At 43.2% G+C, this 16178-nt stretch overlaps 1 protein-coding gene across 4 annotated transcripts in view; it reads left to right on the top strand.

Annotated features, from left to right (window-relative positions):
- BEST3 (bestrophin 3) overlaps window positions 1-16178 on the top strand; it is a 39622-nt gene that overhangs the window by 7794 nt on the left and 15650 nt on the right. For 2 of the 4 annotated variants that reach the window (XM_069975069.1, XM_069975078.1), the window contains one exon: window positions 12639-12733. The exons of the other annotated variants lie outside the window; for them this stretch is intronic. In XM_069975069.1, coding sequence (XP_069831170.1) covers window positions 12639-12733 — 95 coding nt within the window. The remainder of the gene's footprint in view (window positions 1-12638; window positions 12734-16178) is intronic. 4 annotated transcript variants of the gene reach the window in all.

Below are 16178 nucleotides of genomic sequence, written 5' to 3'. Positions count from 1 at the left end.
TGATACACTGCAAATTGCTTCCACAATTCACAATTTAACAATGTAATCTCTGTTCAGTGTTAGAGCTTGCTTGTATTTTTACTTATAATTAACATAGCATCTCTTCATTGTTGGTGGTCCAGTAACATTGCCTGAAAAATGATGAAAAAGATCAGTATTGGGAAAGAAAACAGATTAACATATAAATATTTGGAAGGTTTCTTTTAGTGCCTCTTAGCAAATGCAGCTTTACTACCTATTATTTGATTAATACTTCCTTATAAGTAATTTAACCTAGGTCATAATGAACTAAGTGACAACATAAATTACAACTACTGTGAACTGGCACATACAGTTCATACAGCTGCTATTGTACTTTGTTTTTTATAATACTACTTTTTCTGCCAATGGTTTTTACATATGTTTGTTTTTTTTCTCCTATGATCATTGCAGCTGCAATAACTAGCTGCAATAACACTTTACTTAACCCCTTAAAGACAGAGCCAATTTCCAAGCCCCTATTTTCTGCGCCACTAATTGTACTTCGCAATGAAGGGCTGAATTTTTTCATAAAGTACACTGCAAAACCAGAAAAAAATAAATGTGTGGTGAAATTGAAAAAAAAAAACGCATTCTGTTTATTTGTGGTGTATTAGCCGCTCGCCCTGAGGTAAAACTGATTTTTTTATATATGTTTTTCAAGTCATTACGATTACAACGATATGTAACATGTATAACTTTTATATTATGTGATGGCTTGTAAAAAGTTCAAACCATTGTTAACAAATATATGTTCCTTAAAATCGCTCTATTCCCATGCTTATAGCGCTTTTATCCTTTGGTCTATGGGGCTGTGTGAGGTGTCATTTTCTGCGCCATGATGTGTTCTTTCTATCGATACCTTGTTTGCGCATATGTGACTTTTTGATCGCTTTTTATTACAATTTTTCTGGATTTGATGCGACCAAAAATGCACAATTTTCCACTTTGTGATTTTTTTTACGCTTACGCCGTTTACCGTGCGAGATCAGAAATCAAATCAATTAATTATTATTAATTATTAATTAATAATTTGGGCGATTACGCACACGGCGATACCAAACATGTTTATTTCTTTCTTGATTTTTATTTATAACATGGGAAAAGGGGGTGATTCAAACTTTTATTAGGGGAGGGGGCTTTTTATTACTAACACTTTATTTATTTATTTTACACTTATACTAGAAGCTTCCCTGGGGGACTTCTAGTATATGCACACTGATCTCTCTTTGAGATCTATGCTGTATAGTTATACAGCATAGATCAATAAGATAGGCACTCGATTGATTACGGCGCAGACCCCGGCCCGAGCAGGATGTGTGGATCACTCCTTCGGGACAACGTCCCGGGGGGGGGGGGGCGATCCACCCCACTAGACACCAGGGATGAGGCTGCATAAAGGATTTAGATGCAGCTGTCAACTTTGACAGCTGCATCTGAATCCTTAAATAGTGTGCACAGCATTTGGACCGTGCCCGCTAATTGCTGCGATCCCAGGCTACATGTGGCACCCGGGACCGTGACGGTTCAGAGCGGGGTCGCTGCGCGGCCCCGCTCTGAACTTCCTGAGTCAGCCACAGGGTGTAAATATACGCCCGTGGTCGTTAAGGTGTTAATGAGGACCTATAATCAAACCCCAAAAATGAGATGTTACTATCATGAAATTTAATAATTTTAGAATTTTTTTTTTCTTTTAAGCTGTTCACCATGTGGTAACAGTATTGTTATATTTTATATAAATCGGACAATAAATGATACATAATATGTTTATTAATTTTTATTTTTAAAATAGGAAAGGAGTTAATTTAAACTTTTATTGGAGTTTGTTTTATAAGTTTTTTTTTCCCCATAATTTAAAAAACTTGTTTTCTATGCACAGATTGCCGAGCCGAAAGGACAGAGGTCTCCCCCAGTGTAAGTGATCAAGACTGCGGGGGTCCTGATCAGTTAGTAAAAGGGGCTTATCCTGTCGCTGACTTCGTTAAACGCTGTGATCGCTATGCATTGCAGCATTTAAGGGGGAATGACAGGCAGCTGTGTGGCCGCGGTTGCCTGTCATTACCTATGGCTCCAGGAACACTAGTGTGTAAGGGGCCGATTGCATTTAAATGTCCCTGCACACATTAAATCCCCTTCATGGCCACAAAAGTTTATATACGTTCTTGCTGCATGGGGCATCTGCAGCAGGAACGTATATAGCCGTATTGTGGACGTGAAGGGCACAATAATAAGAGTGCAAATCAGCTGTCACCAAACAAACAGCAAATGCACATATAAGCTGCACTTACATAAACTTTATTGAGAATCATCCTATACAAAATACTAAAAGGGAGCAGATAGAAGGAGACAAGCCTTCTGGAAAAAAACAAACAAATTGGAACATATCACTTAAAATACAAAGTCATGTACCCTGCTTGTGTCCAAGCAAGCGTACCCCCAAACACACAGCTATCCCCAGTTAACGCACAACATAGATCCCTTACAAATAGCTGATGAAAATATACATAATGGAGAATAATGCGGTATGCAAACATTTGTAGCATATATATCACCATATGTGGGAAAAGGTAAAAGGACTGGAGGGGAAAGAGCACTCTAGGCGTTCCGCCGTACCCCACTGCTTCCACAATTTTTTGGGGTTGAAAGAAATGGTGTTTGAGTACCCCTTTAAATTTACTGTACACGCATAAGTGTCTGTTAAAGTGAAGACCATGGAGTGTATATTATACACATTTGTAGACATTAGCACTACTAAGCAGTATGAGCTATTTTATGATCCATTCAGGGGCATAACTACCACCATAGCAGCTGCTACGGGGCCCGCCACATCAGGGGGCTATGGCCTGCTCTTTTAGTACACTGGGCCCCCTGAGCCTCATAATTTGCTAAACCCAGGGGCCGAGCGGTGCCGCAAATGTCCCTTCAACTGCAAGAACTGACGAGCACTTGTAGTTATGCACTTAAGACTACACTTGACGGCTTAGGGGCAGTCGGTGGGGGGGGGGGGCAATCAAAAATGGGGCCCAGCCATATCTAGTTATGTCCTTGAATCCATTTACATGCTCTAAACAAATCACCACAAAGTAATGAACATGCTGCAAATTCCATGACGGGTTTATCATATTTGCAGGTTGCACATGGAAAAACCATACAAATACAATGGGGCTGAAACATGTGTAAGTCTGCTGGCCAATCTGATAGAAATCTAAATGTAAGGGTTCTGCTGCTGATTTTCTGCAACATGTGAACATATACCAAACTCTCTGCTCTTCCATCTGTTTTAACTGGTAACATAAATGAATTTTTGTTTTCAAGTGAATTTCTTGATGCTTGTTTTTTTTTTCATTCTGAACCACAAAAATCATCAGTTTTTTTGTTGTTTTTTTTTGCATTTGGTTAGTTTTCTTTTTTAGGGCTAGAGCAAAATCTAAAGCCCATGAAACAAGCATTTGGTTAAGAAGCTTTATGGAATGTTATTTGCCAAAATAAGGCCATTTAGTATGTAGCGTGGCCTGGAGTGATGCATCAAAATTGCACATGGTTTACCACAAATTGCCACAATTTCAGGTTAACCATATAAAAATCATGTCCAAACCAGAGGTAATTTGCTGTGATCCACGTGTAGTTTTATTGCACAATTAATGCAGCACACAGCCCAAACAGGTGAACCCAGCTATACATAGCACTATATCAACAGGTACGAATAGGTAGAGATTTTCCATCTTTAAGGCCTGGCAAAGTACTCAACTGCTTGGTAATATTCCTTCACAACAAGAAAGCATGATTCAGCTTGTACTCTTATCCTCTATAGGGTTTCATGCTGACCCAGAGGCATTCCCAAGCTATGTCAGTTATCCTGACTGGTGCAGTTCTTGCTTATTAGTGGCAGTCATGTGTCAGCCATTCCTAAACTTCTTCACATGACCTGTCTTACTGGCTTTGTGTGACATAGTACCCATCATCTAGTTTATGAGTGTAACTTACATGTAGTGGTACACTATGCACTATAGTACACAATGCTATGACACTGTCTAATATTACATGGAGAAGAAGAGGTGGCTGCTTAATTGTGGTATAAATTTATAAAACTAATTGGCTACCTGTTGATCTAGTCTGATTAACACCTAAGTGTTGGAAGGATTTTCTTTTTTTTTTAGACCATTAGATCAATGCTATACAAGTTTTAACAACTTCCTCTTCAACTCTCTTTGTAGATCTAGTCATTTCGCAATCAGAAAAACATGCAAATCTATAGCATTATCCAATAATACTGTTTTGTAGATATTTTATTAAGAACCTTTTCCCATAAGGCAAGATTATGTTAAAATAGCAAGACATTGGTGGGCCTGGTTGATTTGGCGCTCCCCCTGATCCGGGGGACTGTGCTGCTATGCGGGGACTTGAATCTGACTCTAGACCCAACTATGGATAATTCCTCTGGTCACTCCGGCCTCTCTTACTCCTCTATCAAACGGGTCAAGAGGGCATTCCAGCAGCTCCAGCTCAGTGATGCTTGGCGACTGCTTCATCCCGCTGACCGGGACTATAGCTTTTATTCAGCCCCGCATGGCACCTACAGCCGCCTGGATTACATCATGATACAACATAGCGCCCTGTCCTGGCTATCGTCCTCCTCGGTGGAGAATATCCTTTGGTCGGACCACGCCCCGGTCTTTTGCTCTTTACTTCTGCCCAACCTCACAAGATCGGCCTGGTCTTGGAGATTGAACGAGTCTCTACTCACCGACGTTGCCTGTCTCTCTGATCTGAAGAAGACGATTGAGGGCTTTCTCCAAGACCACGCCAATGACTCTACAGCCCCATATGTTAAGTGGGAAGCGAGCTCTTCATAAGGTTACCACGCTTGAAATGGCTCACAAAGGTGCATTCTCTGTTTCCGTGCTCCGGGACTTGCAAGCAGCCAGACTAGAAGTACAGCGATTACTGGAGGTGTCCTGGGGTCGTGCTCTCCAGGTTTGTAGGAGCCGTTTCTATGAGTACGGAAACAAGAGTGGGCGGATGTTGGCCCGGGCGTTGAGGGCTCGAATAACCCAATCACACATACCCAGCATTAAACCCCGCTCCGGCCCAGCAGTGTACACGACCCGAGACATAACCTCACAGTTCCACTCATTTTATTCCGACCTTTATCATCTACCCCCCCCCCCCCCCGGTCTCCTCTACCCCTCCACCCTCCCCCTTCCCACCCCTCCCGAATGAGACCCTCGCCTCCCTGGAGGAACCGTTTTCCCCCCTGGAGCTGAGCTCCGTTATCGATGACCTGCCTAGTGGTAAAAGCCCCGGACCGGATGGTTACACCGCTTTTACAAGGAACTTCAGACTCTGCTATCCCCTCTCCTATTATCTGCGTTTAATTCCATTTCCCCTGACTCCCCCTTCCCAACCTATTCCACCTTAGCCCATATTGTTGTTATTCCTAAACCCGGGAAAGACCCCCAGCTCTGTAGCAGTTATCGTCCTATCTCCCTTCTGAATGTTGATTTAAAGATCTATTCCAAACTAATAGCCAACCGTCTCAATACCTTACTACCCGCTTTAATCCATCCGGACCAGGTGGGGTTTGTGCCGGGGAGGGAAGCCAGGGACAATACCATCAAGACGATCGACATCATGCACCTCGCCAAGTCTCGGAACGTCCCGCTGATGATTTTGTCGCTGGACGCCGAGAAGGCATTTGATCGGATCTCCTGGCCCTCCCTGGCACAGACCCTTCACCATGTGGGCCTAGGCCCTGTCCTTACCTCTAAAATCATGGCACTTTACTGCACCCCAAAAGCCCAACTAAAAATCAACGGCACGCTTTCTGACCCTTTCCCCATACACAATGGCACCCGACAAGGTTGCCCGCTCTCCCCACTTTTGTATGTGCTGGTAATGGAGCACTTGATGGCCTCTATCAGGGCAGATCCGAACATTCATGGCGTCACGGTTGAGGGCAGGGAATATAAATGCTCGGCTTTTGCCGATGACCTCTTGGTGTATATCACTGATCCTGTGACCTCTCTTCCCTCCCTGATGGCCCGATGGTCGGCGTTTGGGGAGTGGTCAAATTTCAAACTCAACCTGTCCAAGTCAGAGGCCCTTGGTGTTTCCTTGCCCGCCCATCTTAAGTCTACCCTTCAAGCCTCCTTCCCTTTTATGTGGCCCCCTGCTGGGATCACCTATCTGGGTATAAAACTTCCCCCCGACCTCACACTTTTGTTCTCGGCCAATTTCACTCCCCTTCTCACACGATTCCGCAAGGACTTGGAGCAATGGGATCGTCCAGAATTCTCTTGGTTTGGGAGAGTCAGTATTGTTAAGATGACCCTACTTCCCCGACTCCTATACTTATTACAGACCGTACCGATTTTTATAGCTACCTCATTCTTCAATCAGCTCCAACGGTGCTTCGGGTCCTTTGTCTGGGCCTCCCGAAGTCCTCGTCTTGGCAGACTGACTCTGACCAGACCCAAGCTCTTGGGTGGCGCGGGACTCCCGGACTGTCGCCTATACTACCTTGCCTGTATACATACAAGAGTCCTGGATATGATCCATAACGAGAAAAACAAGCTGTGGGTCCGTCTGGCTCAGTCACTTTCCTCCAAGTCCTTAGCAACTCTCCCGTGGACGTGGTCCCCCTCCCTAGCAGACTCTCATGTTATGTCTTTCTCCACCCGCCATACCCTGGCTAGTCTCCATGCCGGGCGGCCGACTCCCTCCCTGATTGACCCGTTAGGCCCCCTCCTGCCGATAACTGACCATCCTGAGTTCCCCCCCGGGACTTCCCCTTCCCCTTTTTTGGGCTTCTCCAAATCTACCCCTCTGCGCTTTGTCCATGTCCTGGACAAAGATTCCCTTAAACCTCTCTCCTCTATCCTCTCAGAGGATACCCCGGTCGCAAGAGCTCCCTTTGCCTACTTGCAACTTAAACACTTCCACTCTATGGTGTCTAGGGGGAAACAGTTATCTCGCCCCCTCACAGAATTTGAGCGGTTATGCATGTCCACCTACCCCCGACACACTCAATCTCGGCCATATACGGACAGCTGATATCTGGGAGATACAAAGCTCCACCCCCGTTCTGCGATAAGTGGGAAGCGGAACTGGGTAAACACTTTACTGAGGAGCAATGGGCCAGATGTTTTTTTCTCACCCACAAGGCGACTATCGCCACAAAAGCACAGGAAACGTGCTATAAAATCACATCAAGGTGGTACAGGGTCCCCGTGGTCCTACATAAGTGGTTTCCTTCGGTTTCGGACGAGTGCTGGAGATGTGGTGACGCACAGGGCACCATGTCCCATATATGGTGGGGGTGCGCCCGTCTCCAGCCTTACTGGAAGACGATACTGCAAATTATCTCTGAAATAACGGGCGTCCACATTCCCAACACTCCTGAATCCGTACTACTATTCATGTTCCCCATGGCCCAACAAAAATACAAAAAGTCCCTTGCACGACATTTACTACAGGCAGCCAAGACCGTGATCCCCAGGCACTGGAGATCCACGGATGTCCCGTCACTGGAGGGGTGGTTCAAAGAGATCACACACATTCAACACATGGAGGACCTCCTTGCCTCCGCACCAAAAGAAATCTCTGCCTATACATCCACCTGGGCGGCGTGGCTGGATTTTCTTGCCTCCCCCAGATATAGGTCAGCCGCGCTGGGGCAACCTTAGAGCAGGTCGCTCAGTCGCGGGTAGGCCTCTAGGCATACCCTGTCGCTGGTACCAAGGTTGTGGGGCATCCGGGAAGCCGGCGGTTCACTCACTGCTTACTCCTCAGGCGTGGATCACACACCTTCCCCCCCCCCCCCCCTCCCCTTCTCTGGCTACCTACCCTTTCTATTTCTACCCCCTTCTTACTCCTTACTCATGGTTTTGTTTTTAGCTACTGTTTTGTGCAATATGCTCTTATGTTCGTGTGGGTCGGCCGACAGGCCCCTCGGTGTTGGCCTCTGTTTAAATATCCAAGTTTATGAAACCCCCACGTTGGGCCGGATTTTGAGTTGCTTGTCATTCACTATTTTGGATGTTGATGTTACTGTAATACTTTTGCACTATTATTCCCGTGCCATGGCCCTTTCGGTCGAAGTTGTCGAATGTACACTCTGGTTTGTTCCTTGAAAATTTTCCTCTTGTCTACTTGTCTTTCTTATATGAAAAATTCTTAATAAAAATTTCAATTGGAAAAAAATAGCAAGACAATCATTCAGTAGGGTTGCTACGATCCAAAAAAAGCAAGGGTAAAACACTATAAACAAATGTTTATAAATTATCCAGAAATGCATAATTGGGAAGCTTGAGACCTTAGTTATAGAGGAACACATTGATGTAGGGACAAGGTGAGTAGGAAGAGAGGAGTACAGTATGTCTCTATGTTAGAAATTATATGAAAGTGAGTGTGAACGATTTAAAGGGAAAGTCTGGCCATTTTCAAAAAAACGGCAGATGGGAATGTAATAAGGAGCTCTAACTTACCTTTGCTCGTGCCCACAGTGAGCAGCGGGACCGGCCCTGAGGACCCCCACTTGAAGGCATTTTCCCCCGAGTTGCGATGATGTTAGAGCTAGAGAGAAAATGCCTGTGCCAGCTGATGGATAGTCTGCTCAGCCAATCAGTGACTGGAGCAGCATCACCAACTGGCTGAGCGGGCCAGTTCATCAGCCGGGTCATGACGTACCCAGCACCAGAGATCATGGAGCCCGGTGATAATAAGAGATTTCACTGTACAGATATAGATTTGAGGTTCGGATTTGAGGTTTTGATTAAAACTTCAGCAGGATAATTTTATTGGCCAATTTGTGAAGGAGTCAACACATTTCTAACGCAGAGGAAGTTGGGGATGTCACTGTCCATGACAACCTTGGCAACAGTGATCACAATATAGTGACTTTTGACTTAAAGTATAGAAAACAGAAGACATGTAGGGAGGGCAAAACATTTAATTTTAAAAATTTCCCTGGATTAAGGGCAGAACTTCAGGTATAGACTGGTTTAGTTTAGGTTTTAACAGTAAAATTTAGTTTAGTAGCCTGTCACTGGTGGTCAATGATACCTACATTAAAAGAGAACTCATGCATTTTTTGTAACATGTTATAACATAAGGAAAGCTAGATAAATTCCTAATGTACAATAATTATGGGAAATGCACATATTGTGCAATTTCCCTCAATTTAGTAGATCAGGCAGGCTTTAGATTCTCTAAAGAACTGTGACATCACAAATTCATACAAAGTGTCCAGCGGGGGGGCGCAGTATATGGAGAAATTACATTGTATCTGCTTCCTTGAACTTTATTCACAAACTTCAGCTACTGTGCCCCCCTCCCCAATCTGAGAGGGGCGCTGTAGTGTAGCCCCCCCCCAGGACCCTCAAACTCTCCCCTCCCCTGGTTGCCCCATCCACATCTCCACATCACAAGTGTCAGCAACCCCGTCCATGGCACATAGGATGGGGCTGCTGGCATTTGTGGTGCGACTGCGCTCCTCCCCCCCCCCCAAAGACCCCCAAACTCCCCTCATCCGCATCACGAGTGCCAGCAGCCCGTGGAACATTACAAAGTACATTTTGGCCAAAATTTTCCTTTAAATTATTATAATTGGTGATTATAATTGGTGATTATAATTGGTGTTCCCCAAGGTTCAACACTTTTAAAATACCAGCAGCACAGGAAAATCAATCTAGTTATGGATGCAGGTCTGTATGTAATCCAACAAATAGTAGAGGAGAAGTTATTTATTTGGGTCTTAATAACCTCCATGTATCATATGTCCTAGAGGAGGAAAAACTAGGAGAGTCACTGGTAGAAAAACATTTAGGTGCACTTGTAGATAATAGACTACAGAACAGCATGCAATGTCAGTCAGCTGCAGGTATCGGAGACCATACACCTTCCAAAACTGACATCTCTACCATCCACCCTCCATTCTCCCCATACAGAGGAATGGCCTAGCATTCCTCCCCAAGAATGCTAGCGGCCTAGCATTCTTGTGTTTTCTATCGGGACTGTGATTTTCCATCACACCAACCCCTATCTCCACATTCTGTCGGTGGTCGGTCAGGAGAGCCCTATGCACCTTATACAGACAGATTAAAATAATTATGTGTGTTTAGTCTTTTAAGTGGGGAAATAATCAACATATTTAAATACCTCTACCTGGAGAAAAAAATGTTCAGTCTCTGGAGGCAACAGGCCTTCTTTACCATGAGAACCTAAAACCTGTGGAACAGTCTACCTCAGGATTTGGTCTCAGCAACAGGCTTTCACAAGTTACAATGCAATGTCACTTACACATGTTACAATGACATGTCACTTCGTTGAGCGGAGAGCAGCGACTGGGGAGGAGCGCACGCTCTCCCATAGACGGGCTATGGCACACTGAGACAGGCGGGATTCCGCCTGTTTTATTCAGTGTGAACATACCCTAACTCACACAGTGGCAGTAAAACAGCAGAAACTACTGCCACCGATTGTAATTGCTGGCCACCTGCTGTAATCAAGCCATAACTGTACAATGATGACAGTGACTTATATCCAGTGACTCACAAGGGGTGATTTTTTATTTTATTTTATATTAATATTAATATTTCTAAACTCTATAAGAAAATCTATGAAGAGGAAATAAATCATTATAATGCTGAAAAGAGATGTGAAATAGTTATCTTTTCTAGAGATGTAGTATAATGAAGGTTAAATGTTGCAAAAAACTTGCATGGCTATTAGAATAAAGGTACTCCTTTAATAGCTAGTTTATAAAAATCTTAAAATGTCCCTGTCATTCAAAAAAAAACCAACCTTTGACATGTCGCAGAGATGTTCAGACCCCCACCAATCTCTAGAAGTTATCTGCTTTACTTCCTGACTGGCTACATTTCCTTGCTACATGAGACAAGGTCAATAGACCTATAATAAAGTTTGTCTCGTACAGTAAGGCACAGTTTATAGGAAGCCAGGGAGCTCTTAACCACACACTTCTGTATTTACAGATCATGGAAGTCTGAACACGCAGATCCTGACCCTGTCTATGTGACATGTCAAAAGTTTCTTATGACAGGGACTCTTTAAATAAGATCGTAACACCTGCTTACTCATACTAATACTTTACTATACTAATATAAGAGGTTTGTTGACACTGAGACAAGTTTACAGCAATGAGAGTGATAATCTGCAACATCAGGCCAATTCGCAGATTATCGCTTTGTGTAATAGAGACAAGGATCAGCCTGATCGTTGTTTATTATTCCAACCTAAAAATCGTTGGCCGCCAGGTGTACTACGTGTAATAGTGATGCGCTGCATATGGCTGATGAGTGAGTAAAAAAATAATTAAGTTTATACATACCTTTCCAGTTTCTGGTGTTCTTCTCACTTCTGTCTGCTTTCCACAGCCGCCAGTGGAACTTCAGAGCAGGTCTCTGAAGTGATAAGCCGCTCAGCCAATCACAGGCCAAGACTGATCTGCCACAGTCAGTGATTGGCTGTGCGGCCTTTCACTTTAGAGACCGGCTCTGAAGTGACAGAAGAAGAAAGAAAGCAGAACACCGGGGAAGTCTAAACTTTATTATTTTAAAGAGGTAAGTCTTAACTTTATTATTTTAAACTTTTTTTAGAAAAGGGCTGCACAGACATTGCTAATGATGTCTGTGCAGCCCTTACTGCATGATTATCAAGCCGTGTAAACGAGCGCCGAGTGAGAAAAATTATCAGTTAGTAGCTTCCAACCTTATTTAAAAAACAAACCTACCTGCAGTAAATGTTATGGCATGACTATGGCATGTCTTATAATATTTGTTGCTACCAAAGATGCGTTAGGTATTATTTTCAGAGAATGTCTTATTTTTCCATGAATAAGAATTCACATGCCACATGCACAGCAGAAACAGAGCGTACATTATGGCGGCTTCTAGCCACCAAGGCACACTCGTACAGCACAGCAGGGACAGCATGGTGGCAGGCGACGGGATAATGGCAGACTGTGTGCAGCTCTTCATTTGGTGGTAGGGAACAATGGGGATGGCGGCAGGTAACGGGCCTCTTGATGCCTTGCTGGCACATTTACAAGTGACGACTGCGCAAGTGACGGTCTTCATGTCCTGCATGCAGCTGCTCTGCAAAGGACGGTGAAGGTAGGGGACAACGGCTAAAAAGAATCACAGCTGCATGCACTGGTGTTCTGTTTTTCGGGCATGCTTCCAAACAAAACTTTGCTAGGTCTTACTTTCGGGGGAGGCCTTATATTTATCAATCCAGCAAAACATCTACTAGGCCTTATTTTCAGGGGAAGTCTTATATTCGGGAAACAGGGTAGTTATACACATGCATGTATCTTTGTCAGTTTGTAGCTATGTTTGTGTGCATGTCCTGTATATTCACTAGGCCACGTATTGGTATGTGATCCATGATAACATCACACTGCTGCCTCTAGTAAAATAAGCTTTTTTTGCATGTTGCTTTTATGGGGTTTTTTTGTGATTTTGGCAGACAAACTGATACCTTTGTGAACAATGAGTTTTGTGTCCTTGTATACTTTTATGTACATTTCTTTACATAATATGCACAAATTACCAAAATATCAGACTTCAGTTGTACTATTTTCTTACTTTTTCCTCTAGATTTTTTCTTTCAGAGTCTCAAAAACGTTATTTTGAAAAACTATCACTTTACTGTGACAGATATGCAGAACAAATCCCAGTTACCTTTGTGCTAGGTAAGTGGTGGCCACTGGTAGAAATATCCACACAGCAGCTTCTGCTTTGAAGTTGTGGTGCACAGTGCATGCAGATGACACTATATACAGTAGTGATCATGTTCAGTAAGTTGTGCTCACTTGTTCCTAGTTGTTGCCCACAGTAACCAGTTTCTTGTTTTGTCAACTGTCACTTGCAAAATTAAAGGGGTTGTCCAGCGAAAATCTTTTTCTTTCAAATCAACTGATGTCAAAAATTTATGTAGATTTGTAATTTACTTCTATTAAAAAATCTAAAGTCTTCCCATACTTTCTAGCTCCTATATATATGTCATGCAGGAAATGTTTTATTTTGTCTGACACTGTGCTCTCTGCTGCCATCTCTGGCCGAGACAGGAAGTCTGTCTCTGTTTTCTATGAATCCTCGTAGAAAACCTCTCCTGCTCTGGACAGTTCCTGTCTCGGCCAGAGATGTCAGCAGAGTCAGACTGAAACTAAAGCAACATTTCCTGCATGACATAAAGTAGCTGATAAGTATGGGAAGACTTGAGATTTTTTAATAGAAGTAAATTACAAATCTATATAACTTTCTGATATCAGTTGATTTGAAAGAAAAAGATTTTCACTGGACAACCCCTTTAAGGCAACGTTTTTGAGGCAAAAATATGGTCGTATTTTGATAATCAAGTCCATATATAATCATCATTATTAGGGATGAGTGCTTTTAGGCTCCGTTCCCACTGAGCAAAAGTAGCGGAATTCCGCAAAGGAATTGTCCGCCGCGGAATGCTGTTAGCCTCCCGCTCATAATGGGAGTCTCCCATTATGAGCGGGAGGCTAACGGCATTCCGCGGTGGACAATTCCGTCACGGAATTCCGCTACTTTTGCTCAGTGGGAACGGGGTCTTACAGTAGAAATGAAGTGAAGCGCTTTGTTAGTATTGGCAGCTTGTCAGGCTGCTTGCTTTGAAGTCTGTGCCTCTCCGCTCTTGGCACCAGGAAAAGCTGGATCCCGTACTGGGAAACTTCTCCCAGTTTCCCAGGACTGGATCCAGCTTTTCCCTGGACCCGGAGCAGAGGGGCACAAACTTCAAAGCCATAAGCCTGACAAACTGACGGCCGATCCTAATGCCGTGTTTACACAGACAGATTTATCTGACAGATTTTGGAAGCCAAAGCCAGGAATGGATTTGAAAAGAGGATAGATCCCAGTCTTTCCTTTATGACCTGATCCCTGTTTATAGTCTGTTCCTGGTTTGGGCTTCAAAGATCTGTCAGATAAATCTGTCTGTGTAAACGCACCATAACAAAGTGCTTCACTTCATTTCTACTGTAAATGCACTCATCTCTAATCATTATTATTTACGGCCGTATTTTCACCTATTTTGTCTATGTCCATGGGGCTTGCAGTAGAATAACTGCTAAAACAAAGATTAACTGATTATTTAGCATATTTTATGACCCCTATATTAACATTTATAGCTCGATACAAGATTAATCTTTGCAGATAGATATGGAACAGGAGAACATGTAGGAGGAAGTTCCTTTACAATGCCGCACAATGTCTCAGAATATGTAAAGCATTATTACTAGTATGTGCAGTACAAGTAACTGCTATTTTAGAGATAAAACTGGCACAGACCCATAAATAGAACATAATGTCCATCAGATCAATCAGTCATTGTTTTCCTGTAAGAATATTGACCATACTAAATGGAATAATGTGATGACTTTCTTAACTCAAGTAAGTAAAAAGCCAATGCCCCAGATCACTACCCTAAAAGCCTGGTAACGGACCTAAATAGCCTTGGGGCACAACTCCAATTCCTTTATGGTGCATAGACTAATGGCTTAGTATTCTGAAATGAAGGACTGCAGGAACACTGATATTTTGAGAAGTCTAAGGTATCAGTTCTAAAGTCAAATCAGTTCACTAGGCTCCAGCACACATGCAATAATTCCTCCTTTTCATCAGACCCCTTAGTAGGTACACACAAACATCTATGAAAGCATCTCTGAAATGTTAACAATGCTAATATTATAAGGCTAAGGTTACTGGGATCATCAGATGTCATCTTGTTGTTGTGGCACCCAAGGTCTAGCATGTTATATTATTTACATTTTGGATCTAAGCTGAAAATATGTTACCAAGCCAAGTGTGCCTGCGGTCTCCCATGGGTGGATTTGTGGAAAATGGCTAGCACACAGCATAATGGTTTGCAGATCTTGGCATCTGTACACACCAGGTTCAGTGTGTACATGTAGCCCTTACACTGGGAGATGCTACTAGATTATACATCAAATAAACATTTAATGGACTGGAAGTATACTAAAAGACAGTCCGTGGTCAGTAAGTGTCAGTTTACATTTATTCTGATCAGTGATTTATATACTATTTAACTAAAAAGGTAATAAGTGTTGAGTAGTGAGAAAAAAGAAATGAATGAACAAGTGCTGCAAAATATTTACCCTTAACATTTATTAGAAGTATTCAGTATAGTTTTACATGCTTATATTTTAGTCTCATTTTTTGTTCATTAAAATTGCAGCAAGAGCTCCTTCTCTCAATTGAGAGCTTAATTAAAGGGGTTGTCCGGTATTTTTTTTTTTTTAAACTACTCTAATAAAGCACTGCACTTTTGTGGGTGTTGTATGTTCTATATACACTTTTTTTTATTTAGAGTACTTATTGTGTTCTCAGGCTCAGTCACATGACCACTCTGCCTGTGTTTTCTTTACTTCCTGTGATGTCATACTCCCTGTCTGTTTCCTGTTTCTTCCAGTAAGGGACCAGTGAGTCATCAGGTGGGCGGGGTTATGCATCCACATTTCCTTATCCTGCCCATGTAGGAGGAGATTATACCTGAGCCAAGTAGAAACTGCAGCAGTAAGGGCACCATGACATGGAGGAAAGCAGGAGCTGATAGCTATGTTGTGGGGGGCACAAAGGTTAGCCATGTTGTGGGGGGCACAGAGGTTAGCAATGTTGCTTTGTAGTGTTGGAGTCCTGGGATCAAATGCCACCAAGAATAAGAGCTGCATGCATGTCCCCCTATGTATGCATGAATTTTATCACACTCCCCAAAACATTGTGAGCCCCATTGGGGACAGGGACCAATATGGGTGACTACAATCTCTGTACAGCACTGCAGAATAGGTTGGCGCCATATAAATAAAAGAACACTATTGTTATTATTGTACTGTAAATATCTACAGTGGCTGGGCAGTGTAATATGGAGAGGAGAGAAGCTACTTCACCTCAGTCACCATGTCAGTCACCATTCAGTCAATTTCCAGCTGACGTAAACTTGCATTAGAATCCCCTGACCCCTGTGACCTGAAAGTTCCTTCTTTAAATAAAGAATATGCAAAGTAGCTCTCACACCTCTTAGGGTCCTATTCCACGGGCCGAGGAGGGCCCGATCAACGATGTGAACGAGCGGCGATCTGCTAGATCGCCGCTCGT

The sequence above is a fragment of the Dendropsophus ebraccatus genome, chromosome 1, assembly GCF_027789765.1.
Source record: "Dendropsophus ebraccatus isolate aDenEbr1 chromosome 1, aDenEbr1.pat, whole genome shotgun sequence".
In the NCBI taxonomy this organism is placed as follows: domain Eukaryota; kingdom Metazoa; phylum Chordata; class Amphibia; order Anura; family Hylidae; genus Dendropsophus; species Dendropsophus ebraccatus.
Note: the sequence above shows the minus strand (reverse complement) of the source record. Positions and strands in the feature narration are given on the sequence as shown.